Genomic DNA, 25,531 nt, shown 5'->3' with positions numbered 1-25,531 from the left:
GCGTGGCACCACTTCACTGAGCAGAGTAAATAGTAAAGAGAAGAGATTGGGACTGTCCAACTACTTAGACACAGAGAAGCACAGCAAACACAGGGCACCATCTACAACAATGAATGACATCAAACTGGCCCTGCTGGGCAGTGAGGGAGCAGGCAAGTCTGGTTAGTACTCATTTTATACTCTATGTAGTTTGTACAGTTTGTATACATATCTGTCTTTCAGATTAACTAGAACTTTACAGCATCTCTTTTAACCCATGTACCTGTTGCATGGTCCTCACGTTTTAAGTTAGAAATCATTCATGTGTGAGCTGTACAGTAATGTGTGTGAGTGCTTCACAATGCACTGAGACATTGTGTATGCCTTCTACAAACACTGAAAGCACTTTGTATATTGGAACAGATCAGTAGTGAGGTCATGGTTATACAAGTCATCTCAGAGGGAAATTAAAATAGATGGTTGTGAAAGGCAAGTAATTGCTGAAATTGGGGAAAGATTATTTTTTTGTTCTACTTAGAAGCATAGGAACATTTAGCCCTTCAGGCTGCATACCTGTGCTAATGACTATTAAGTGTTTGGGAAATGATGATGCTACGTCCCCTGAGAGCGAAACTCTAGTTTAGCGGGTGTCCAAATGACCAGGGTGAAGACAGAACAGAACAAGGAGGGTCTATTGTTGCACATTTGAGAGGAATACGAGTTAAATCCTGACTGCTTAATGGTTTATATTTGGTAGAGGGATTGAAAGCAGCTGCTGAGTGCATATTTATGCATGAAAACTCAAGCCCCGACTTAAATGAGTCATTGAGCCAGCATAGCTTCATGGCTCAAATATTTAATATAGACCAGGTAGTGTGCTCGTGGACAAAATGTAACAGTTTTTCCTGTGCCAAATATGCACCAGCGTTCACTGTAGACTGGCCAAGTCTTTGATGAGGGGCTGGACTTTGACCTTGTGCCCTCTCTACTTCTTTTAAGTTGTCATAAGAGTCATTTACATCAAGGCTTAGGATGATCAATCTCAATAAGTGACTAATCAATCATCTCCTCTCTCGTCCTCAGCGGTTTTGGTGAGATTCTTGACCAAGCGATTCATAGGAGAATATGCATCAAATACCAGTAAGTACAGCCTCACGTGCATATTTAATAATGCAGTCTGGAATATTATTAAATGTTGTAATTCACATAACACAGCTTTATTGTTCATTTAATAGATGAAAAACATAACTGCAAGCTTAGGCAAGAGGACGTCCTTTATATACAACTGGAAATAAGACTGCATCAGAGTGCAAAAATGCATCTGAGTGAAATGAATAAAAAGATTATAATGACTAAATAGAATAAATTGATACAAAGCTTACTGCAAAAAAGTGAGAAATCTCTAAGAGTGCAATGTAAAAGTTTTTTTAATAGAAAAATACAAATTGTTTTAGTGTTGTTATTTTAATGGTGTTTTGTTCTATATACACACACCATATTTACGATGACTGCTTTCTCTTTTAGCACCTGTATTATTATGGTGGTTATCAATAGATTTTAAGGTACAAAGCAGATTTTGGTACTTCTAGTAGTTTAGTAAATTAACATAACTGATTTGTAATGTACATTTATAATTTGTGAAATATACAGGCATGATTATGCCTTCCTGTAATACCTGAAACATTGTCACTGCTTTTTTACAGCAAATGTCTGGCAACCACAGCTGATTTTTTTATTATAAATTTTGACACTGTATTTATTTTTGATTTAATGAGCTTTACAGGGATAGTGAAAATGCTGTCATAATTGACCTCATGTCATTCCAAACCTTTATGACTTTATTTTGCAGAACACAAAGGAAGATATTTTGAAAAATGTATCTGTTTATTTTCCCTAAAAAAAAAGTAATTAGGGTTCCATTTTGTTTTTACTCCTTTAGCTTTCATTATATGGACAAAAATATAAAAATATTCTTCACAATATCTACAGGAGAAAACCATACAGGAAAGACATTAGGCTGAGTAAATGATGACACAATTTTAATCTCTTAATAATGAATGTTTACATTGCAAGGCCTGTGCAACTCTGTGTACAAGCAGGGCTGGTGTAAGTTTTCCTGTTGTTTAGTTCCTAAAAGTCCATTCCTTCCAATCATGCCATAGATTTTTTGAGGCTTCCAGTAATCACTGCACCTCTGATACAACTACATGTGTATCACATCACATGCACTCAGTCTCTACTTTTATTCCCTTGAATTTTTTATGAGCATCTAACAGTCTACCTTGATTTCAGGGGTCCAGTTTTATGATGCACACGTTTGTTTTAATACTAAGGTTTTTATCCAACATTGATTTTTTGCAGACTCCTTATACCATAAAAGGTTCTCCATTGATGGAAGACAGTTGAACTTGGAAGTCTTTGATCCGTGCTCACAGGTATGTGTTTATTCTTTCATAACAGCTACACTGAGCTCATGGCTAGCGTTCATACAAACACTGCCATAGGGCGACATGCTCAGATATACCTGCTTCTTATGGGAAATGCATGTAGTGTTCTGATGGGATTTATGATCTTTCCCTGAAGCAGAGTATACAGTGCAGAGCCTTTGAAAACTGAGCCTCATGTCTTACAGCTGCTGCATCTGGGAACTTTTACCTCGCCAGTTGTTATTTTACTTTGATTTCCAAAACTCATGAGATCGGCACCTTTCTAACCTGTAACTAAATGCCTGTGTGTACACAGCCAACACTGGCAGTCAATCACTGCATCCAAAACAAAAACTTCTGGCAGACATCTAGTCAACTCTAAACAAATTAAATAACAATCCGCTTTTCCATTTTGTCAGACGGGACTTTGCATGAGCATGTGTTTTTGACTGGACCTCTGTATGCCCCCCACCCCCTGGCAGAGTGAAGAAAGCAGATGTATCCTAGAGGAACCACTGGACTGGGCTGATGGTTTTGTGGTGGTGTACACCATCAGCGACCGTACGTCCTTCCTAAATGCCAAAAATATCCTGGCACAGATCAAAGAGAGTCGTCGAGAGACCTGTAAAGGGTGAGTCAGAGTCTCTCCAGTGACCTTTTGACCTTTGCCTGATGTTGACTGGAATAGGACGAAGGAGTTTTAATGAATTAATGAGGACCATTTGCAGAACAGATTGGAGGCTTCCTGCTTGGATCTGTGCACATCTGTAAAAGACAGACTGGGTCACATCAAATAATCAAAAGAACTGTCCATGTCCGAACGATTTCCAATGGTTTTGATAACTGTATTATGACCAACAGGCCAAAGCTTTCCATTTAAGTCCATCGCATTTATAGATGAATTTAAAAGTCTGGATGGTTCAGGTTTCACTGGTTATTTGTCATTTGAAAGTCCTTTGAAACAATAGTAAGTGAGCATAAGCATCTGGAGTCCATTAGAACTCTGAAATGGGCAAGGAGATCCCTCTTGGGTGGTCAGAATCCAACATGTTCCTCAAAACAGGCTTAAAATTTGACACTTCAAAAAACACAAAAAGTGGTTGTACTTGTAGCATGAAGTTTTAGCCTTGCAGCAAATTTCCAACCCTTGCTATGGCGTCAGATGGGGGGGAAATATAAGCTATGCCATTGCCATTGTTCCAATTAGGACACACTGTAAGAAAAGAATCTCAGTGTATGAACGTGCTGTAGCAATATTTAACTAATTATAAATGTGTAAATGTAATTATAAATGTATTCCTAACCACTATTTAATTTACTTAATAAATCATATGGCCATGTTCTGATCACAGAGCCATTTTCTCCTGAAAGCAAATAAACTGATTTACTTTCAATAGGGAGGTTCCCATCTGCCTGGTGGGTAACAAGCAGGACTTATGCCACAGCCGCCAAGTGAGTGAAGAGGAGGGCCGCTCTCTGGCCCAGGAGAACAAATGCCTCTTCCAGGAGGTTTCGGCAGCTGAGAACTACCTGGAGATCTCCAACCTCTTCACAAAGCTCATCCGCCATGTGATGGAACAGCTTAAGCATAGAGGTGACCGCAGGAGGTACAGTGGCTCCAAATCCATGGCCAAGCTCATTAACAATGTCTTTGGCAAGAGGAGAAAGTCTGTTTGAGTGCAGAACATCAAAGAGCCCAGAAAAGAGCAATGAGTCGGTCTCCACTGAATCAGCAATGGAGATTTGTCCCTGTTAAACCTGATGTTCTTGGAAAGGTTTTATGTGTATGAATAGAAGTATGCTTTGATACATATATAGTGCAAATTCAAACCACTGCGAGAAATCCTACGCAGCCAAGATCATCATATAGAGCAGCGGTTCTCAAACTTTTTGACTCCAACCCCCCCTCCACATTGTCAACAATATTTGACGGCCCCATGACTTTTTCAGGTGTTCATGATTTACTAAAGATTTTTTACTAAAGATTATTTATTCATTTACATGACTTTTCCCACAATGAGGCCACTGATCTAGAATATAATTAGCGAGGGTAAATAATCATTTAAAACAAAGGTATTGTATGTGTATATACAACCCTATTGGTTTACAGTATCAGCCCAGCTGACACAGTATCCCAATGACACATACTTTGCACTACCATCTTTGCATTTATTTGCATAAGTAATTTTAGTTCAAGAGTTACATTTATGGAATGTTTTTCTTTAGAAAGTAAAATCTTTGCCTTATGTTTCTTTATTATTTTATGAGTTTTCTCTTATCCATCTCAGAAGTGTAAGAAAACCCAAAGCAGCTTTTCATATATTCAAAAAAATTATATTTTTGTTGACATATATACACCTCTTGATAATATTTTCAACATCGCTGAGAAGAATGGGGAATGTTTGCAAATTCGTGAAGCTTTTGCTTTTCTCTTGAAAGAGTATCTCACATTCTTTCCCTTGCTCTCTGAAAATGTTTAAATGGCATGAGACCGAGTTTGCGTCAAGGAATGCACAACAAAGTTGAAGTGAATTTCATATATCGATATACTGTGATGAGGTGTAAAATGCAGGTCAATTACCTTTATAACAAAAACCCATGGTAGAGGAATGAAAATAAAACTCTCCCGCATTCTTTCCGTAGCATTCTCAGGGCCTCTTTTTGAACAAAAACAATGAACTGCAGTCTTTTCCCATACTGTTCAGTTGCAAGAAGAGGTTTGAGTTGTGTAAAAACACATTCTGCTTTAGGTTAATCACAAAAACAAGGTAAAACAAGCTGCAAGAAATGTTATCAGAACTTTGGTTAATGTTCTGGCAGCTTTCTCTCAAAGTAATGAAAAAGAGTTCTTCCGGTAATGTTAACAGAATGTTCTTTCAGCGTTATACTGTTTATACATAATTTATGGAATGTTTTATTTCTGAAATGTTTAGTTGGATGTTCATCTAATATTTTTTAAATGTTGCTACTTGTTTCAGAAAGTTCAAAGAACATTCAAAAATAATATTCCCATAATGTTTGGAAAACTATAAAATGGAATGATCCCTCACCGTTCAGATAACAAAAAAGTTTTTAAAGCATTTTAAAAAACTGGGCATTTTGAATGCTCAGAGAATGTTTCATAACTTAATGGGAATGTTCGCAAAATATCCTTAGAGCATATTTTGGTTAGGTGGGATCATACTGATCACTTAAACGTTAGCAGTCTAGATTAGGAGAAGTGCTGTATTCAAACTTCTAAATTGACTTTTCTAAAGGATAATTAGAGTGTGTCTAATAAACGAGACAAAATAGGTGACTTGATGTGTGTTGCATTCAAAAATATTCCAGGGCAAAATTGTTCCATAATGCACTGTAAATCACTTTTACCCTGCTTCTATCCTGTCATGGTTCATGTCTCACGATTCAAGAGAAATGGTGGATGAGCGGATATGTCATCATGGCACTCTACTTTTACAGCGACTGTGAAGACGCATGCTAAACAACACAAATCATACTAGAAGGGCACTGGTCCTGGAATATAATACAGTGATGTTGTTGATAAATACCAGTGACATTTATGTGTGACCCAGTTTTCGATCATTGTCCCAATGTTTAGTGGCCCTTGCGAGTTCCTGAATTTGTGTTCACGATATACTGATTCACAACCTAGCTAGGGAAATGGGGAGTGTAACGGGACACAGCAGCAGAAGCCATGAAAAAAAATCAAAGAATCTCAGAAATATCAATAAATTTAGAGTTGTCCATGGAGACAAAAGGTAACATTCTTTTGTGCAAGGCTGCTTATCAGATGAAGGACGAATGAAACAGAATTTACTGCTACAGTAGTAAAAAGTTCAGTAGTTTGTGTAAGCAGGTTGTGCTTTGTCTATTATTGTAACTTGTTTAAAGAGCAGCTTTATAATACAGAATAACACTTCATACTGTAGAGAACTTATAGCTAAAGTAAAACGTGTAACTTTTTTAAAATGCAGTAACATGTTCACTAACTTAATAACCTACTATTAAAATGGTTACTTTTTATTATTTCTGTATTTATTTTATAGTTATCTTCTCTTACTGTGTCAAAGTGTTCATCTATACAATTTATTTCAATCATGTCTACATTGACTCTATTTTCACACGAGTGCAACTATGGTTTTGATTTGGCAATGTAGCCATTTCAGTTTTTTAACTGATGGTTTACATACTATACCCGTTTCTTTTACCTATAGCTGGTGTACTCTTACATGGAGACTTTCTTTCAGTACATTTCCTAAATTACCATTTGCTTTCTTACCATAGTGACCTACAATAAAATGTAGTCTAGATATCATGTAAATGGACATTAATGTAATAAACTCACAAGCTCTGAGAAATGAATATACTTATTTTATAACTTAAAAAAGCATTTCTTCAGATGAGTATGACATTGCCAGACTTTCAGAAAAAAGCTCATGATCCACTAGATGGAGACAAACACCTAGTACCTAACAGTTTTAACCAGCGAAAACACATTCTGTGACTGATCAATGCCAGCTTATTTTGACTGATGCAAGTTTTTGTTTAAATTACATTTAAAAAACAATAATTTATATAGCATAATATTCACACTTTTTTTAAAATATAAAATTTCATCAAAAGCGAGAATTTCCTGCAGTTATTTCAGCTTTAACACGAGCAAGATTAAAATAAAGTTCTTTAAATAGGCTATGCCACTATAAAACACATTAACGTACCTATTAAGTGGGCGTAGTCTTAAGTGATTCAGTAAACTGTACTGATAAATCCTTCTTTGTCTAGAAAGCAGCAGCAGACTAATCCTAGAGACATTTTTCGTGACAATCATGTCGTCTGCTCAGTGTTTTTGGTGGTGGTTCGGAATTATTACTGCCGAATACCGAAGCAGGAATGAATGACTCATTTGAGTCGGTTCATTTCAGTCAACTGGTCATAACAGTCGGAATCGATTCGCGATTCATTAAGAATCATTCGACGCACTGAATAATTTTGTCCTTATTGTACTTAATGTACACTTAAGACCCTGCATGAAGTAGCATATTTATCTACAATTATTTGAAATCAAATCTGCAAATAGATCCTGCCAGCGACGGAGATTTATTAGGCTGCTCGTGCAGCGTGCTAACATCTCAAGCAGGTAAAGACATTTTCAAACGAAAATAACAAACAGTACACGGAAGTACTAAAAAAATGCATTGCATATTGCATAAACATTGCACATATCTTGCAAATACCATGGCACGTGAATATGGTAATCATTCAGAATCAGCACAATAGTATTTATCTTATATATTGTGCCCAAGTAACCTACTAAAGACTAGAAACACCCCTGGTCGTGACATGACAATAATTACCAACTTAGGATTCATGCTTCCACTTACTGAAATTGTTCTTCACATAACTGCAGTGTGCAGGTGTCTCGTTGTTGGCGATGTCCCTCACACCACACCGTAGTTCGCCCTCCCTCCCTCTCGAGGGAGGAAAGTTTGGACAACCGCAAGTGTCACATCTGAAATTCTCTTGCATCAAGGATTTCGATGACCTATAAGAGGCATAAGAGCGGAAAACGAATTCACACACGCACCAACTCTTATAAAAGGTAAGTGTGTATTTATAAAAGCGTGGTGTCTTCATGTCTCGTGAGCTTTCACTGAAGAGGAAGCGCGAGTTGGCCAAGCGCTCTATGTTGCCATGGTAACGTGGTCCGGAGCGGCAGTGTAATTTCCATCTCACTAATGTGCACCTAAATAAATATAACTCGACCATTTCTCGCGGAAAATACAATGGAGATGTCTCTGTAGTCGCATAATGTAAGTAGAACCATTATGCTGAAAGCTTTGTTACTTTAATTCTGTTTTTTTGCAGCTCAACACGACTTAAACAACTTATGAGGATTTTTGCTTGGCTAATAACTATCCATTAGACGTGAGAAATAAGAAGAATAAATAATACAGAAATAAGTTTTTTTTTAATCATTGTTATTATTCTGTTAAAAAGCCAGAAAGAGAAGTAGGCTATATGCAGTTAGCACACTCAGGAAATATAGTCACCTAGCCACACCATACACAAGCGTAGTGAGTGTTTTGAAACATAAGGGAGCAATAAAACATCTATTATTATGCAGGTTCTATGCCAGATAATTATATTTAGCTGGAACAGGTCACAGGGAGTTAATTGCTACTTGCACGAGATTTAAATAATTATTGGCTTTAAGCTGCTGAATATTGGTTGCGGTGGTTGTGCCAGGTCTCATTTTGTCCTACAAAATAGGCTTTGTCTATGTTGCAGCGTGAGGTATGAACTAATATTTAGCATAGTGTCATTCTATAAGCAAATACGGTCAAATTTATGAGATAGGAATTTTTTTTTTTTGTAAATAAGATCAAATTCTCATGACAAATAGGCTGTGTTTGATGCTTTCCGAAAGCCTATAGGAAAGCATCAAGGCATGCCTGAATTCATTGTTTGCATTACATCCTGTATATTAAAATGCCTTAACTGGTTTGAAGCGTGGATGTGTCCATCGCTTCCTATGATATCCCAGTCTATGTGGTGTGTGGGTTGGCAGTTGGTGGAAAGAATAAAACTGATTCATTTATATGTGACCCTGGACCACAAAACCAGTCTTAAGTGTCATTTTTTTCTAAATTGAGATTTGTACATCTGAAAGCTGAATAAATAAGATTTCCATTGATGTATGGTTTGTTAGGATCTGACAATATTTGGCCGAGATACAACTATTAGAAAATCTGGAATCTGAGGGTGCAAAAAAATCAAAATATTGATAAAATAGCCTTTAAAGTTGTCCAAATGAAGTTCTTAGCAATGCATATTTACTAATCAAAAGTTTTGATATATTTACGGTAAGATATTTACAAAATATCTTCATGGAACATGATCTCTACTTAATATCCTAATGATTTTTGGCATAAAAGATTGATAATTCGATAATTTTGACCCATACAATATATTTTTGGCTATTGCTACAAATATACCCCAGCGACTTAAGACTGGTTTTGTGGTCCAGGGTCACATATGTCAATGTTTTTACTTTATTGAACTTAGAGAAATAAAAGCCTTGGAAGCCCGGCTGAAGCCATTTTCCTTTCAAGGTACATTCATACACAAAATACTGCCTGTCATTGAATAAACAAAAAGCAAGGTAGCTTTGGTCAGTTTTGGACACAGCCACAATGTTTTACAAACAGAACAGGTCAAATATTTTCTGTATACAAATAAAGGTTCTTTATTGGCATAGGGTTGCATGAAGAACCTTTAAAAATGGTTGTTTTACGATTTGCTTGCTGGATGGGTGTTTTTTTTGGGGGGGGGGGCACCTAAAATCATCTCATGACTCTTACTGCTCTGCCCCTTATGTAATTCAAGCAGATTGTATTCATATAGAATATTGTTATTGTAAAGTGCTGGAGATTAAACTGTATTTCACACTGAGCACTTCTGGTTTTACACTGAAGCCTCAGGCGTTTCCCTCAAGTCTGTTGGCTTTTGTGCTTCTCTGGTTGACGTTTATTTCACAATGCCAGGCGTAACTTGAGTGCCCAGTGGTAGGCACTGCTTGAGTCTGCTCTGTAAGAGGAGACAGGTCTTTCTCAGGTGGTTTTAGTTGCTGAGGCTCTCACTGATTTTCCACCCCAGCAGGCAATAGCACTTGGCCTGTAAGACTGAGGTTTCTCCTGACTGTGCACTGTCACATATTTATAGTAAGATCAAGTAGGATTTTTTTTTGTCTGAAGCAGACACTATACTCTGTGCCTTGGCATCAGCAATCTACATATTATACTCTGGCACCTGTTTTGTGAGGTTTCTCGCCTAGACAGTGTGTCCAATGAAATGGCTTCCTGTCCAGAGTTAGTTTATAGTCACGCAATGCTTTATACAGGTAAACATATTTTTTATTTATTTATTTATAAAAATTGTATTTTACATTAGACTGCTTAGTCAGGCTAAGCAGGCTTGCACATAGTATCTCATCATCCAAGAGCAGACATTTTCTTTCAAGTGCTCTCAAAAAATCTGTCACTTGTTGGCAGGTTGTCATTCACACTATCCACTTATATGCTTGTATCTCCTTATTCAGACGTCTTCATCCCAGCTCCCTTCAATCATCAGCTACACAAGGGAGCATGTCAGCTGTTGTATGGCTCTTTCCTAGGAACATTTGTTATCACCTATGAACAAGGCTTATGATTTGGGGGAAAAATCTAATCATATTTTTTCTGATAGAAAAAGAAAGCTTCAGGTTATTTTATATTTTATAGTCATATTGATGTATAATCACATTTTTTTTATTATATATCAATATGACAATATTAATAATAATAATTATTACTGTTGTTGTTTACTATTTTAATAAATAAAAATGGTAGACAAACAAAGAAATACTACTGTACTATACTATTTTATTATATTGTATAATTTGCACATATTATATTATACTTTATTTATATTTAAAAAAATAGTACTATTGTAGAATTTTACAGTAAAATAAAAAACTACTTAAGGAAAATAATAATACTAATGATACTAACAATATTGTAATAATAAAATGTCAAAAGAAGATTTTTTGTTGCTGGGGAGGCTAATGCGATTTCTCTCCTGCCACTGATTTATGGTGAACGAAGTTGCTCTGAGACACTGAAAACACCAGATAATGAGCTGCTCTCATATAAAAGAACACAATGCTGTGCCTCGCTCTGAAACAAGCAGAGCATATGATTATTTAATTCAATTGCAGCCTTAGTAATTGCCCTAGCTCTGATCATAAGCTGATCCTGAATAATCTTTGGAGCTTGCCCACCCAATATGCTTATGAGAATATGACATTACAGATGACCACCTCTGTGACCACCCGGTTCCAGAGGTGGAACCTAAATAAAAATACCTCCTGAAGGCCTTTGAAACATTCATTTGAAAAGATCTGCAGTCATTCTGACTACCTGTTGATTGGTAGTGCTATATTTGATTTTACATACAAGACTAATGCATGCCAATCATCAGTACAATGCCATGGTAAATGATCATAAGGGTGTGCTTGATTGCTTCCTTAAGCTCTGCATCAAAGATATCATTTGATGTGCTGTTTTTTATGTGGAATGTTTGGTGTCCTGGTGAGCTCCTCAAATATTTGCAGTCTGAAGAATTGTTAATGATTGCAACAGGTGAGTCATTAATGCAGATTGGGCTGTACGTTGTCCTTTTTCCTGAAGTCCACTATAAGTACTTTTGTTTCTCTGGATTTCAAGGCTAGATTGTTGTTATAACACTATGCTCTCCTGCAGAGGGTCCCTGTATGTATACTCGTCATTATCACTGATTAACCCAATAATGGTGTTGTCGTCAGGAAATTTGATGATGGTGCTCTACTGTGTAGAGATGCAGTGAATGGTTGAATAACGAGTATAATTAGGGCTAAGGCAAAAGCCCTGCGGAGTGCTAGTCTTAATTATTTTTATGGATGAAGTGATGTTTCCCATCTTGACCACCTGGGTTCTGCCTGTTAAAAGTACAGTACCCAGATATATTTACTCATATCCAGGAGTTTTTAAGAGTATCTTGAAAGAATCACATTTCTATGTTGAATAGTATGTTGACTGTAAATTTGCTGTAGTGTTCCTGGGAAACGGGGGACTTTTCCCTCATGACTCCTGCTATTTCATTTTTTTTTTTAATGTTGTATTGTTTTTTGAAATATCATTATTGCAAAAAAGTAATTAAACTGCAAATGTGTATCTTTAACGGGTTGTCGTGTTAACAATCAGGCAATAACGATATAGTTTTTAAGTTTCACAAACATTAAGACCATAAAATTGCTTTATTTTGAGATGGAAATCAAAGTAATGATAACTTTTTCATAAAAATATTTTTTTTATGATCAATTTTCAGTGAGTTAAATATTGATAATAATTCTGATGAATTCAGTCTGTTAATTCTGTGAATGATTTATCAGAATGATTCTCTCTGAATGATTAATTTAAAGGACATTTACATGTAAATAGAAAGACATGTTTTCTTGCTATTACTCTTTACCACACCACTCAAGTCTTTTAACATGCGGTCTCATCACATTGTTCAAACTGATGTTTGTTTTTGATGTCCCTCTAGTCTTCTAAGCATACTTTTTTTTGCCTTTGAAGTATGAATTCGTCTAGACCCTGGATTTCTCAATCATCCATTAATATCCTGGTGTAGAGGTACCTCCAACACATAATAGTCAAGACATCTTGGTTTAGATTTTCAAGACAAGCCATATGTATATGCAATAAGTCATTGATAGGTTTACAGATGTGTCCTCTTCTGTAACATTTTCATGAGTTGTTGGACTTTAAGTGGCAGTCCATTACAGACCTACAATTCATGTTAAACAAGAAAACATTATGTAGTATGGCTAGGTGAAGCACTCAGGTAAATTATGATTATGAGGTTAAATGACTCCAATAGTATAAGCAGTCTGGACAAGCAAGGCACTCTATCACTTGGTAATGTAATTCCAAGCTTCATTAAGACTTTGACGTTTATCATTTTTCATTAAAGGCACCTGTCAATAAATAATTAAGCTGCAGATGAGAAGAGAAGAAAATCTTTAGTAAGAGTTATGCAGGAGACCACTGCGATATGCAAGGTTTGATTTCAGTGTGCTTTGTGTAGCTCAGATTTAGTGTAAAATAGCAATCAATAACCTTCAAATAACAGCCGACAAATCTGTGATTCAAACTATGGCATCCTTCTAGCATACCTTAAATGTTTAATAATGTTTCATGAATGCTTTAATAACATATTACAAGTGTTAAGCCTCTGCAAATAATCTTCTTGGTCAAGCATTCATTGATTAATAATTTAAGTCATCCAATATATGCAGTACATTGTCATATCCCCATCATGTTTATCTTGATATATTAGATTAAATATCACGGTCACTGTTTTTTTTTTTTTTTAACATTTTTGTTTAAAAAAAAAAAAGAATTATGTGAATTAAAAAAAAAAAAAAACTTGTAGGCCTATGCCATTTTATTATGAAAACATATAATGAATTTATTGAGAAATATTCAGGGTGTTTAATACTTTTTGTTAATTAAAAACAAATATTCAAAAGGTAAACAACACACATTTTCCTGCCAATCTTGTTTTAATTGGTATTAATTTTTTTTTCTGTCCTCAACTTCACTTTCTATACCACAGGCCTTTTTTAATAGCCCTAGAATTATTTATACACAAACATATTTATTTATTTATTTTACAGTGCTTACAACATGAATGAATCCAGTGAAGTCCAAATAATTTTCAGAAAAACCGTAATTCAGACATTAGCATAGACAGGAAGTAAGAAGAGGAGAAAGAGACAGGGAAGTAGGAAGAACATTGCAGTGATAGAGAGAAAAGAGCTGTAATATCTTGTGTGTTCGGACATCATACCGGGTGTCACATTTATTTTGGGCTCAAGCCAGAGACACAGCATCTCCCACAGTCAGGAGAAACAATGCACATTTTAGCCCGTAAACAAGCACTAATGGGGTTTTTACTGTTATTGCCAAGAAATGAAAAATGCAAGAGGATCAATTGCGGACATTCTATCTGCCATAATTAATTTCCTTTGAGTGCTTCCAGAAATCTGGGAGGTCTGTGGATTGTTCTTAGCTGATGGTATATTCTGTGAGGGAACTAAAATAAGTCTCTCTTAGAGTCTGTGAGGCTTATTACCTTCTTGCCGGTTTATGATTGCTTGTGTTCTTGCTTTTGTGTTCCTTGAAATTTGTGCTTGTATAAAGATGTTTTGCTACTGTAGTTGGCTTGCAAAAATTAAATTCTGTAAGCATAGCTCAAAGACGCGAAACGTGGCCTGGTGGGAAATGCACGGTGTGTGGTGTTGCTGATGTTATCAGATACAGGGCAAAGTTCCATTAAAAATAAGAATAAAATGAATGTATGCAGGTTTAAATCGCAGAATGAGAGTCTAATTTGTTCTCAGCAAGAAGCATCCTTTCGACAGCACAAGAAAAATTTTAATGTTAATCAATATTCAATGTTGAGTATAAGGAGAGTGCTTTCAATATACTGTTCAGCCCTCTGATCTTAGGGCTGTGGAAATTGGGCTTTTATGTCATTTATGGCTCAGTTTTGGTTTTGGCTCACTCTGCTGTTGTTAAGTTCAGCATATCTGAGTTTTGCAGTTGTTTTACCCGATTGAAACCAGTGAAATGCTGATGCACATTTTCATCAATGCCACTCAGTTTTTGAAGTTTAAGAGCTTCACAATTCCTCTCTACTAACAAAGCACAGGTTCAGCAACATTTTACCATCTCTTTTACACATCCTCTTGCATTTGCAAAAGCCAATCGCTGCAAAACGTGACAGCTTCTCAGTTCAGATGTCTCTATGTCGTGATCATTTTTCCCCATTTCCTAGACCTTTTTAGAGGGAACCCAGTGTGCTACACTTTGACCTCTGCTACTCTTATCACGTAACTCCAATTGAACTGATAAGAGTTTCAAGAATGTGTCACAATCGTTTTGTTTAGCAGATAGATGGTCAGTAATAGGAGAGGCAGTGCTGTTATGAGAGGACCTGTCAGCGGGACGTGATAATGCCACTGAGCGAGGAGAGGTTAAAGACACTGCTTCCTCATTAATATTTAATCTCTTGTCTGTGTGGCGGATCCACTTCGCCGCTCCCACTCATCACACCATAATTGCTTTACATTTAATGTGGCTCTGGAGAACGGTTTGAAGCTGAGTAAATTGTACTTAATGTTAGTGTGGAGACTTTAGACACTTTCTTTTAAAGTGAGAAGTGAATTGGAGAGCGACAGCTGAAGCCTAGCTAATAAGGGGTTACGGTTTAGACGTTAGACTCGTAGATGCATGAATGTGATGACAGACACTTACTCCTGCCTGAATCTTTAACGGGATATCTTATTTGAAACGTTACAGTTCATTGTGTAATATACAAGCTTTTGAGAGACTGGTCATTGTTCACTAATAATTACATACAAGTACTTACATGCACAGAAACGTTTCTATATTTAGCAAAGTTTACACAATCAATTATCCTATTTTAATTTTGATGCATGTCATGTTGATGATTCTAAATGAGGAAATCCTTGTCTAGAGTTACACACCCAAGCTATTTCCATATAAAGGCTTTTCCTACAAGCTCTACTGTGCAGACAATTGTCCGTCTTTGTAAACATGTCCTTTTTAATTCTTTTCCAACTTTTTTCTATTTTTTAAGAGTTAGGGCAACTTTTGTTGGGAGTATAGTTTCTGTTATTTCGAAACTCATAATAAATTTAGTAATGAATCATTATTGCACACAGGTTTCCTGCACAAATACGGGTACATGCACGGTTCGTGAATGAGATTCCAGTGTTATTTCTTTTTGTGAGGATTACCATGTTTGCTATCATGTGTGCGAATTACTTAAAATTGATTTATCTCACCCTTAGATGACACATACAAATGTTTCTGGAGCAGAAAAGAAAATGGCTTCTCAGTGGACTCGTGCAAACAGTGCAGAGAAGAAGGTGCCCCACACTCGCATTGAGGATGAATCCGACATACAGGTGAAGTCATTATTGATTTACATGCAGTGCATGCCTATTTCCATATGCACATTCCCAACCAGTTTTCCCTCGAATGTTTGTTCTTGTTGCACAGAAGACATTATTTTGTAGCCATCAGAAGTCTATGGCTTCAAATTAGTGGCAAAAGGTCATTTGGATCTTACACCAGAGCCATGGCCTTGCTTGCCCCAACGTGACCTCCCTCCAATTTAGTAGCGCCCTCTTCAGGCCTGGAGGGAGATTACACCTCTTTATGCTGTTGATTGCCCTCGCCCTCTCCAGAGGTTTCTGACTGCTGTCTTTGCCAAATCCGCAGCAGGCAGTGCTCAGCCTTGCATGCGCAGAGATAATGATCAAGTTAATTAGACCTGAGATTGAATGAACTGCGGCAGCAACTTAATCATTTGTAACTTGATTAGAAATACTATATTCTCCCAAACTCCAGAGACTGGCAAACTTGAAAATTAAGTTCCACTTTAAGGATTCAGGTCTCAACTTAATGGAGTATAGAGAAGCTGAAAAACAAACCCACCCTCATTCTGTCCCCATTAGTCAGAGCTGGAGCGTTGTTTACTGTCACTATAGGAGAAGGAGTGTGTATGTAATACTTCACATAATGCGGACTCTTTATCTGGATACCCAGAAAATCTATTCCTTTGGGAGGAAATTAGGTCAAGGCAACTTTGGCGTCGTCTGCGAAGCCACTCACATTGAGACGCAGAGGAAGTGGGCAATTAAGAAGGTGAACAAAGAGAAGGTAAGTGTTTGGTCGTCATGTTTCACCTGTTGACAGAGGTGATTGATGGAGAGCCGCTCCCATGGTTGTCAAGGATGGCTTAAGTGTCACAAATGCTTTGTATCCATGCAGGCAGGCACTTCTGGTGTAAAACATCTGGAAAGAGAAGTGAGCATCATGAAACAAGTGAAACATGAACATATTATACATCTGGAGGAAGTCTTTGAGACACCAAAGGTGAGAGCAAAAACATCTATTCTGTTTCACACTCCTCTTTCCTTTAAAGCTCACTCAGCTGTGCTATTGTGAAACCCAATCATACTACTGCGTATGCAGCTGAATTGTGTTTGACAGTAGTTTCTCGTTTGATATCAGAAATTAGAAATGTACATGTGTTTGTGTGCCATTCTCCAGAGGATGTACCTCGTGACTGAGCTTTGTGAAGGAGGCGATCTAAAGGATCTCCTGCAGAAGAACAAGCACTTTACTGAGGAGGATACCAGACACATCATCAAAAGCTTATCTGAAGCTATTGTTTATCTGCATAAAAAAGGTGACGCACACAAAACCCAAACACCCCAAAAAATTGCTCACATCTTTAAGTCACATGTGACGGCCTGGATTCCTTTGTTCCCCTCATATCCGATAATCGCTCTGATGATTGCATCCACATTAAGTTTCTCTGTCATTACGGAGAATCGGGCTTGTTTTAATAATGAGATAATAATGAACAACTGTCAGACAAAATATCAGCCCATTTTAATTGAGTCTGAGGGGTTTATTTGAAGATGCTTGGCGGTTTTTCTCTTTCTCTCTCCTTCTCGTGAAATCTGCAGTTAGAGGTAATTTAGGACGTTGCTTGGCAATGAGACACCATTACATGGGGCTAATGAGTCATTAACAACGAGCAGGGGAGGAATACTGATTAATAGGTGTGTTTTTCAACAGTCCCCGAGTGCTGCTGTGTCTCATGTCTAGAGAAGCTAATGATGCCACTTGCAATGTATATAGGACTCGAGTGTTTTATGAGATTGCAGTATATTAGCCTCACACGCTGATTATAATTTGATTATTTTCACATTTCTATTTAAGTGCGTACAGTTATCGTGTGAAGCAGTAATGAAGAATCATGATGTGGTAAGAAGAGGTGGGCCCTGTACTCTATGCTAGGTTCATATGAGAACTGACAGTAAAGAGTTGCAATTTAAAAGGAACGGAGCAAAATATTTCTCCAGAATTGGTCATTGAAGCATATTTAAAACTGTTACCATTCCAGTGCGTTGCATTCTTGCCATGCTCTCCTCTCAATGAATAATACGAGCCCATCTCTCCCTTGCTCTGTTTCTTCTTTTTCTCTCTCAGACATTGTTCATCGTGACCTCAAACTGGAAAACATTCTTGTGAAGAGTTGTCACCAAGGCAACGATAACGATATGGTCAATATCAAGGTGAGAGAGCCGTTAAAAACTTCTGCGCAGGCATGTGGTATGGCATTCAAACGCGGCGGGACCTCTGGACATTCTCGTCTGTTTTTAGTTCTCCCACCGTCCTCCTTGCCCAAACCTTTTAACTGCTTTTTAAATATTGTCTCATTACACCAGACCTCCTGCCTAACTCCTTTCATATCACATTCTCAAAGAAAATGAATCACAAGTGGCTTTTCTGAGACAAATTACCAGCCGGGGCACAGCGTGGAGCAGAATAGAGCGTTGACGGGAGCCGACTATAGCTGCTACCTGGAGCGGAGGGTTGAATCAGGGCAGCGCTGTGTTATAAATCAGAGTAGAATGGGGGCCCAAAGACCGCGCTGTCCTGGCACTGTATTAAAAGCTTTTATCTGGCAGAAGGTGGTCATCTCTACTGGATATTAATCCTGCCCGCTCCTGACGCACCAATGAAACGATATACACTCCTCGTATATATTATTCATACAGCTCAGGAGCGCGTAGTCTGTGCGAGTGGGTGTACCGGCTGCTCTATGGAAGTTCGTTTGGGCTGTATATAGTTTAATTGAGATCTAGAAGTGAAAACGAGAAAGAGATACAGTGATCCAGTGCAGCATGTCTGTAGTTCATTACTTTCAACATTTCACTAGATCAGAGTCTAATGATTAAAAACAGTAAGAGAAGGAAGCGTTTGAGTGTGCCCTGTACTGTATGTGCTTATGTTAATCATTGTTTGATGTTGAATAACATCAAACAATGATGTTATTCATTGTAATTCATTGGGGAAGTCGTGGCCTAATGGTTAGAGAGTCGGACTCGTAATCGAAAGGTTGCGGGTTCGAGTCCCCGGCCGGCAGGGATTGTAGGTGGGGGGAGTGAATGTACAGCGCTCTCTCCACCCTCAATACCACGACTGAGGTGCCCTTGAGCAAGGCACCGAACCCCCAATTGCTCCCCGGGCGCTGCAGCATGGCTGCCCACTGCTCCGGGTGTGTGTTCACGGTGTGTGTGTGTGTGTGTGTGTGCATTTGTTCACTACTCACTGCTGTGTGTGTGCACTTGGATGGGTTAAACGCAGAGCACCAATTTCGAGTATGGGTCACCATACTTGACAATACGTCACGACTTTTTTTTTTTTTTTTAATAACATATCAAAGGCCTGTCCTCTCTCATCTCAGGTCACAGATTTCGGACTCTCTGTGCAGAAGGGTGGTGTAGGCAGTGAAAACATGCTGCAGGCCACCTGCGGGACGCCTATCTACATGGGTAATTTATATATTCAAATGCATACATTCACATGTTCCATTTACTTGTGATTTGATGAATTACTATGGGGGTGTTCATAAATTGAATGAAGCGCTGATTAAAATGAGCAGTAAAGAGGAGATGACCTAATTTAAGTGATGTGAAGCTGATAACATTCGAGAAGCAGTAGAGGCTGAAAGCCGTCAACGGTGTCACGCATCAGATATCACACATTACACCGGCCTCAAACATCTTTCATTATTGACACACATGGACTTGCCCTTTCAGCGCCTGAGGTGGTTAATGGTCACCAGTACAGCCAACAGTGTGATTTGTGGAGCATTGGCGTCATCATGTACATGCTGTAAGAAGATCTCTCATGTTGTTATCCATATCTTGCCCACACACAGACTCACATTGCTGACTTAAACTTTGTATGCTTGTGTTGTGTTTGTTGTTGTTTTTCAGACTGTGTGGAGAGCCTCCTTTCATTTCCAGCTCTAAGGAAAGGCTTTCTGAGATGATTATGAAAGGAGAGCTCACTTTCTCTGGCCCTGTGTGGCACACCATTAGTGATGCAGGTTAGAACTGCCTCTGTTACCCACACCATTCCATTATGATTGCAGTTCAGCCAGTGTGGTAACTATTTTATGTTTTGTCTTACAGCCAAAAATGTAATACGGTGTTTGTTGAATGTTGACCCAGCTCACCGCATCACAGCCAATGAGCTGCTAGATAACCCTTGGATTTCGGTAAGAGAACTCAATTACTCTTTTCCCTTTTAAAATGAGGTCATGAGTATTATAGATTGAGAAAACAGCTAATTAGCACTCTTCAATTTGATGGATGACTAAATGTGGAACCTGGCAGAAAGAAAGACCTGAAAAAAAAGAAAATCTGTGTTCAAAGGGGGACACCTCCACCACTGTTACACGTACAAACGTCTTAGAGATGATGCGTCAGTTCCGGAACGCTCCAGAGGACGAAGAGAGTGTGGAGATGAGCGAGGGACTGCAAAACCTCTCTCTCACTTCCTCTCAGGACAAAGGGTCAGGGCCGAGAACATCTCAAGAGCTCTCAGTAACCCCAGCTCCTACTGAAGATGTTATAGACAGCAGCAGTAGCAGCAAACACTCCACCCCAAACAAGAAGGTAAAAAAGTAGCGCAATACAGTTCATACAAATACAAAAGTGAAGCATTTCTGCTTGATTATGCATTAAAAAAGCATTCTGTTGCTCATTGTATTATGAGAGACCAGTCAGACCAAATTTTCAAGAGCAGTCTGGAAGAGTCTCAATCCTTCATCACGGTCGTTGGAATGGAAGTCCTGTTTTTAGTTTTTATAAATAATAAATGCTGTGATGAAAATCATCTCATTATTTAATGTGTATATCACTGCACCCATAGAAAATTCTGTCATTGTTTACTTTTTAGAGACAATACAGTATCTAGTTAAAGGATGCCACTAAAATAACTTAATAAAATGTATTTTTAATGAATGTCTGTGTCCTTACATTTACATTTGTGCAGAGAACAAAATTTATTTTTTTTAATATACAGGTGCATCTAAAAAAATTTGAATATCGTGAAAAAGTAACTTATTTCAAAAAGTGAAACTTTCATATATTTTAGATTCATTACATGTAAAGTAAAACATTTCAAAAGTTTTTTTGTTTTAACTTTGATTAGAGTTTACAGCTCATGAAAGTAAAAAATCCAGTATCTCAAAATATTAGAATATTTCCTAAGATCAAAAAAAGGATTTGCAAAACAGAACAGTTCAAGTTCTTTAAAGCATGTTCATTTATGCACTCAATACTTGGTCGGGGCTCCTTTAGCACAAATTCCAGCATCAGTGAGGTGTGGCATGGAAGCGATCAGCCTGTGGCACTGCTGAGACACTATTGAGCCTTCAGCTCATCTGGATTGTTGGATTGTCTGTTTCTCATCTTTCTCTTGAAAATATCTCATAGATTCCATATGGGGTTCAGGCCAGGCATGTTGGCTGGCCAGTCAAGCACAGTAATATCATGGTCAGCAAAGCACTTGGAAGTGGTTTTGGCAGTGTGGGCAGGTGCTAAAGTCCTGCAGGAAAAGGAAATCAGCATCTCCATAAAGCTTGTCAGCAGATGGAAGCATAAAGTGCTCTAAAATCTCCTGGTAGACGGCTGCATTGACTTTGAACTTGATAAAACGCAATGGACCAACACCAACAGACGTCACGGCACCCAAAATCATCACTGACTTCGAAAACTTCACACTGGACTTCAAGCAGCTTGGATTCTGTGCCTCTCCAGTCTTCCTCCAGGCCTTGATTTCCAAATGAAAAGCAAAATTTACTTTTATCTGAAAAGAGGACTTTGGACCACTGAGCAACAGTCCAGTTCTTTTTCTCCTTAGCCCAGGTAAAATGCTTCTGACAATGTTTCTGTTTCAGAAGTGGCTTGGTAGCCCTTTTCCTGAAGACGTCTGAGCGTGGTGACTCTTGATGCACTGACTCCAGCTTCAGTCCACTCCTTGTGAAGCTCTCCCAAAGTGTTTGAATCGGCTTAAGCTTGCGGTCATCCGTGTTGCTTGTGCAAATTTTTCTACCCAATTTCTTCCTTCCAGTCAACTTTGCATTTAATATGCTTTGATACAGCACTCTGTGAACAGCCACCCCTTTCAGTAATGACCCTCTGTGACTTACCCTCTTTGTGGAGGGTGTCAATGATCGTCTCCTGGAACATTGCCAAGTCAGCAGTCTTCTCCATTATTGTGGTTTCAAAGAACAAGAGATGCCTGGAATTTATACTGTATGGATGGTCATTTATTGAAACTCAAATGTAAATATTCTAATATTTTGAGATACTGATTTTTGACTTTCATTGGCTGTAATCTCTAATCATCAAAATTAAAACAAAAAAACTTTTGAAGTGTTTTACTTTACATGTAATGTATCTAAAATATATGAAAATTTCACTTTTTGAAATAAGTTACAAGAAAAAAATTAACTTTTTCACCATATTCTAATTTTCTGAGATGCACCTGTAAAAAGGCCTTACTAACTTTATTATGTGGTGAGCATTTTAGAAAATCAATAAGCACTAAATCAATAAAACTATATTGTGAAAATAATATTTTGTCTAACAACATCATTTAGCGGAGACAATATTCACAAGACAACAGTTTTTAGTTTTTAGTTCAGATTTAGCCTGAATTGAGGCTTGTGGTCTCATTTTTGCCAGATTTCCTTGTGAGTTGACATGTTATATTATTGTAAACATAGCAAACAGTTTGGAAAAGCAGTTTTGTGGAGTTTGGTATATGCAGATCGGCGCTGCAATTGAATGACCAGAAATTCTAATATTGCTGACATATGGACTGACTTGCCCGAAAGGCTTTGAAGGTCTCTCAAACCCTCTGGGTTTTTCATGTGTTATATATTTCATTCCTATAGCCTCTGAAGAAAAAACTATCAGCCTCATCCTCTAACGGTGTTAAGAAGAGTGCGTCTGCTGCAAAGGCCTGCAGCACTTTGAATGCATCCGCTGCACAGGTCAGTCATTCACTTCACTGAGCTTTGCATTTCATTTTTTAAAACATTTGTGCTTATTCAAAAGGAGATATTTTGTCTCCTAAAAGGTATGCGAAAGAAATCCTGGCTATTTCATAGCTAACCTCTATGTTGGATTTTTTTTAAAAACCTGCCTGTTCTCTGAACAGCCACTAGATGGTGCCAAGATAACCCTTCTCCAGAAGCTGTCATACAGCATGCAGCACTGTCCAGTAGTGTGGTGTGTTGCACTTTTGTGAGGTGAATGAGAGTGTCTTATCTCCACAGTCCCACACAGGTAACAAACCACCAGCTCAGCCAAGCACAAAAAGCTACAGCAAGGCCTCCTCCATCTCGGGATCCTGTCTCAAACCATCATCAACAGAAGCAGCCTCTGCAGCATCCAACTCAAGCAGGCGCGAAAGCTTGTCCCCACGTCCCTACACCACTTCTATCCACCGTTCGACCAATCCAGCCTTTGGCTTCCGGGCTAAAAAAAACAGCTAGACGGTGAGACTGCTCGAGTAGTTGCGGTCAGTGCCAAAGGTGAGGAATTCAAGGGGGCCACCGCTGCGTGGTGGGCCCGCTGGATCCACAAATGACTCTTTAAGCCAGAACAGTTTTACAGTGAAGCAGTAGTAAAACTGTACTTCCTCCAATGTGAATGTGCTTTTAGTCTCCTTAGCAGGATGGATCTTAATAGTCACTTTTTATGAAGTAGACAGAGGCCCCCTCTTTTTAGGATGAGCTACTAGATTTTTTTGCGGGGGGGGGTTGGTTGCTGCTTTATTTTTATGGACCTGGAACAGAAGAAGTCATCATGCCTATTTATGGCATCTAACATAAGGCTCATAAGTCATCTTTGCACATTGAAATGCTATTCTCTAGAGAATAAAGGAAGTTCATATGTTTCATCATGAAGGACTGTGAAGAATGTATTGACTATAACAGGGTTTAATAGCTTTTGCTCTGTGTTTTGCAATAATAAATAGGCAATAACAGAGTAATTTGATGCAATATTCAAACACAACATAGTATTCCCCATTTTCGACAATAGTATGTGTAAAAACTGTCTATTCATTTTACGAACATCTGTTGTTTGAACATCTGCAGTTGTGCTAATAACACCGGTCATCTTTTGCCAAATCACATCAGGTAGCTGTTGTATATGAATAGTTCTTATTTGTTATACATTAAAAAGAAGCCATCCAACAGAATGTCATCTTGAGTTTCAGTGACTCGTGTACACAATATATGTGACCCATTAATTCCCAATTAATTTTTCCTACTGACGTTAGACGTGCAGAACACTTGCATTTCAAATAAATAAGTCAGGGGGCGAAGGGGAATTTAATGTTAGCCATATGCTATGACTGTGAGTGGTGGGGCGCCAAGTGGTTAGATACCATGAAGAGAGCAGGATTGGGAGTCAAAGTGCAGGGTCTCTAATCTAGTTGAGAGCAGCAGGGTATACTGTGAGTACTGCAGCACTCCAGCCCTGGTCTCTCTGCTGCAGAGAGAATAATCCCAAGATGGATACAATATTAAAATAGTCAAGCAGAACTCACACAGACTGTATTACAATCCTCCTATTTGCATGTGGATGTGTGTGAGTGCGTGTTTGTGTTCATGGGAATGTCAGGGAGAATACTGAAGGCCCCATCCATTTAACCGTTTTAAATGTATTATTACTTGTGCACTCATTTATCTTTTCAATTTGATCCTTTTATTGTAACAGAAGAAGTGATGGACTGCATTAATGTGCAACAAGGTAAAAACAAGGAAAAGCTTGTTTTATTTGAATATAGTCCAGAGGGCCTTGTTAGGAATGAGGCCTTGAATGCGTTGTTGCTTTTATAAGGTCGGTACATTATTTGTGAATTAATATGTTTACTTTCATTAAAATATTTTAAAGCACATTCATGAAGTGCCATGCTTGTGCTAGAAGATTCAACAGAACGTTGCTATGAAACAAAAATAATGATGCGCTATGGTAGCTGTGTATGTAACAATAGACAATCAGGGATGAGATATTACCTGGATAACTAATTCTGTAGTTGATATGAAGATAATTTAGACCTTGGAATGGAATCTTTAAGCAATATAACTAATTAGATTGGTCAAACACTGGATCGTTTTACTGTTTTTATCACTCCCCTTGTTTGTGTAAATGGAATTTTAATCATCATCTTTTTTTTTTTTCTTTTGGAACAAAATTGCCATATTGTTTTTGAAATTGGTGTCAGTAAATATATTTTTTTAATAGGTTTTGAAGTAAGTTTTTGAAGTAAGTCTCACAGAAGCTGCATAAATTTGATCAAACATACAGTAAAACCGTAATACTGTGAAATATTATACTGTGAAGTAACATAACACGTAATATTTAATTGAAAGGGAAACAGTTTAATTAAGCTCAAAGGGAATCATTTATGATTTTATAGGGAATTTGAACAGAATCACTGTTTCACGGCTGATCACTGAGTCAGCTGCAAAACTTAACTGAGTATACAAAACTCACAACGGAAAAGAAAAGAAATTAAAGTAAAAGAATAAAGGGACGTAAAGAGACTAGGTGGGTTTTCTTCTCA

At 37.9% G+C, this 25,531-nt stretch overlaps 2 protein-coding genes across 4 annotated transcripts; both read left to right on the top strand.

The window, feature by feature from the left end:
- Positions 1 to 6,430, top strand: LOC306881009 (ras-related and estrogen-regulated growth inhibitor-like protein). The gene is made up of 5 exons (XM_079434827.1): positions 1 to 161; positions 1,063 to 1,119; positions 2,341 to 2,414; positions 2,888 to 3,036; positions 3,803 to 6,430. The coding sequence occupies exons 1-5, from the start codon at positions 110 to 112 to the stop codon at positions 4,080 to 4,082; spliced, it is 612 nt and encodes a 203-aa protein (XP_079290953.1). The 5' UTR covers positions 1 to 109; the 3' UTR covers positions 4,083 to 6,430.
- An 885-nt stretch (positions 6,431 to 7,315) lies between these two features.
- On the top strand, positions 7,316 to 24,158 carry LOC306883130 (serine/threonine-protein kinase 33-like). Of its 3 annotated transcripts, none has more exons than XM_079438235.1 (13): positions 7,316 to 7,542; positions 15,865 to 15,981; positions 16,625 to 16,738; positions 16,850 to 16,954; positions 17,132 to 17,270; positions 18,080 to 18,165; positions 19,341 to 19,428; positions 19,696 to 19,771; positions 19,876 to 19,988; positions 20,074 to 20,159; positions 20,317 to 20,559; positions 22,848 to 22,946; positions 23,232 to 24,158. In XM_079438235.1, exons 2-13 carry the CDS (start codon positions 15,865 to 15,867, stop codon positions 23,448 to 23,450), a joined length of 1,485 nt encoding a protein of 494 aa, XP_079294361.1. In that variant the 5' UTR covers positions 7,316 to 7,542; the 3' UTR covers positions 23,451 to 24,158. The 3 variants fall into 3 exon arrangements, with proteins under 3 accessions (XP_079294361.1, XP_079294359.1, XP_079294360.1); XM_079438233.1 differs by lacking the exon at positions 7,316 to 7,542 and adding an exon at positions 7,872 to 8,004; XM_079438234.1 differs by lacking the exon at positions 7,316 to 7,542 and adding an exon at positions 8,091 to 8,215.
- The last annotated feature ends 1,373 nt before the right edge of the window (positions 24,159 to 25,531 follow it).

The sequence above is a fragment of the Barbus barbus genome (genome assembly GCF_936440315.1).
Source record: "Barbus barbus genome assembly, chromosome: 2".
NCBI lineage: Eukaryota > Metazoa > Chordata > Actinopteri > Cypriniformes > Cyprinidae > Barbus > Barbus barbus.
The sequence above is the reverse complement of the archived record's forward strand: the minus strand, read 5'-3'. Positions and strand labels throughout refer to the sequence as shown.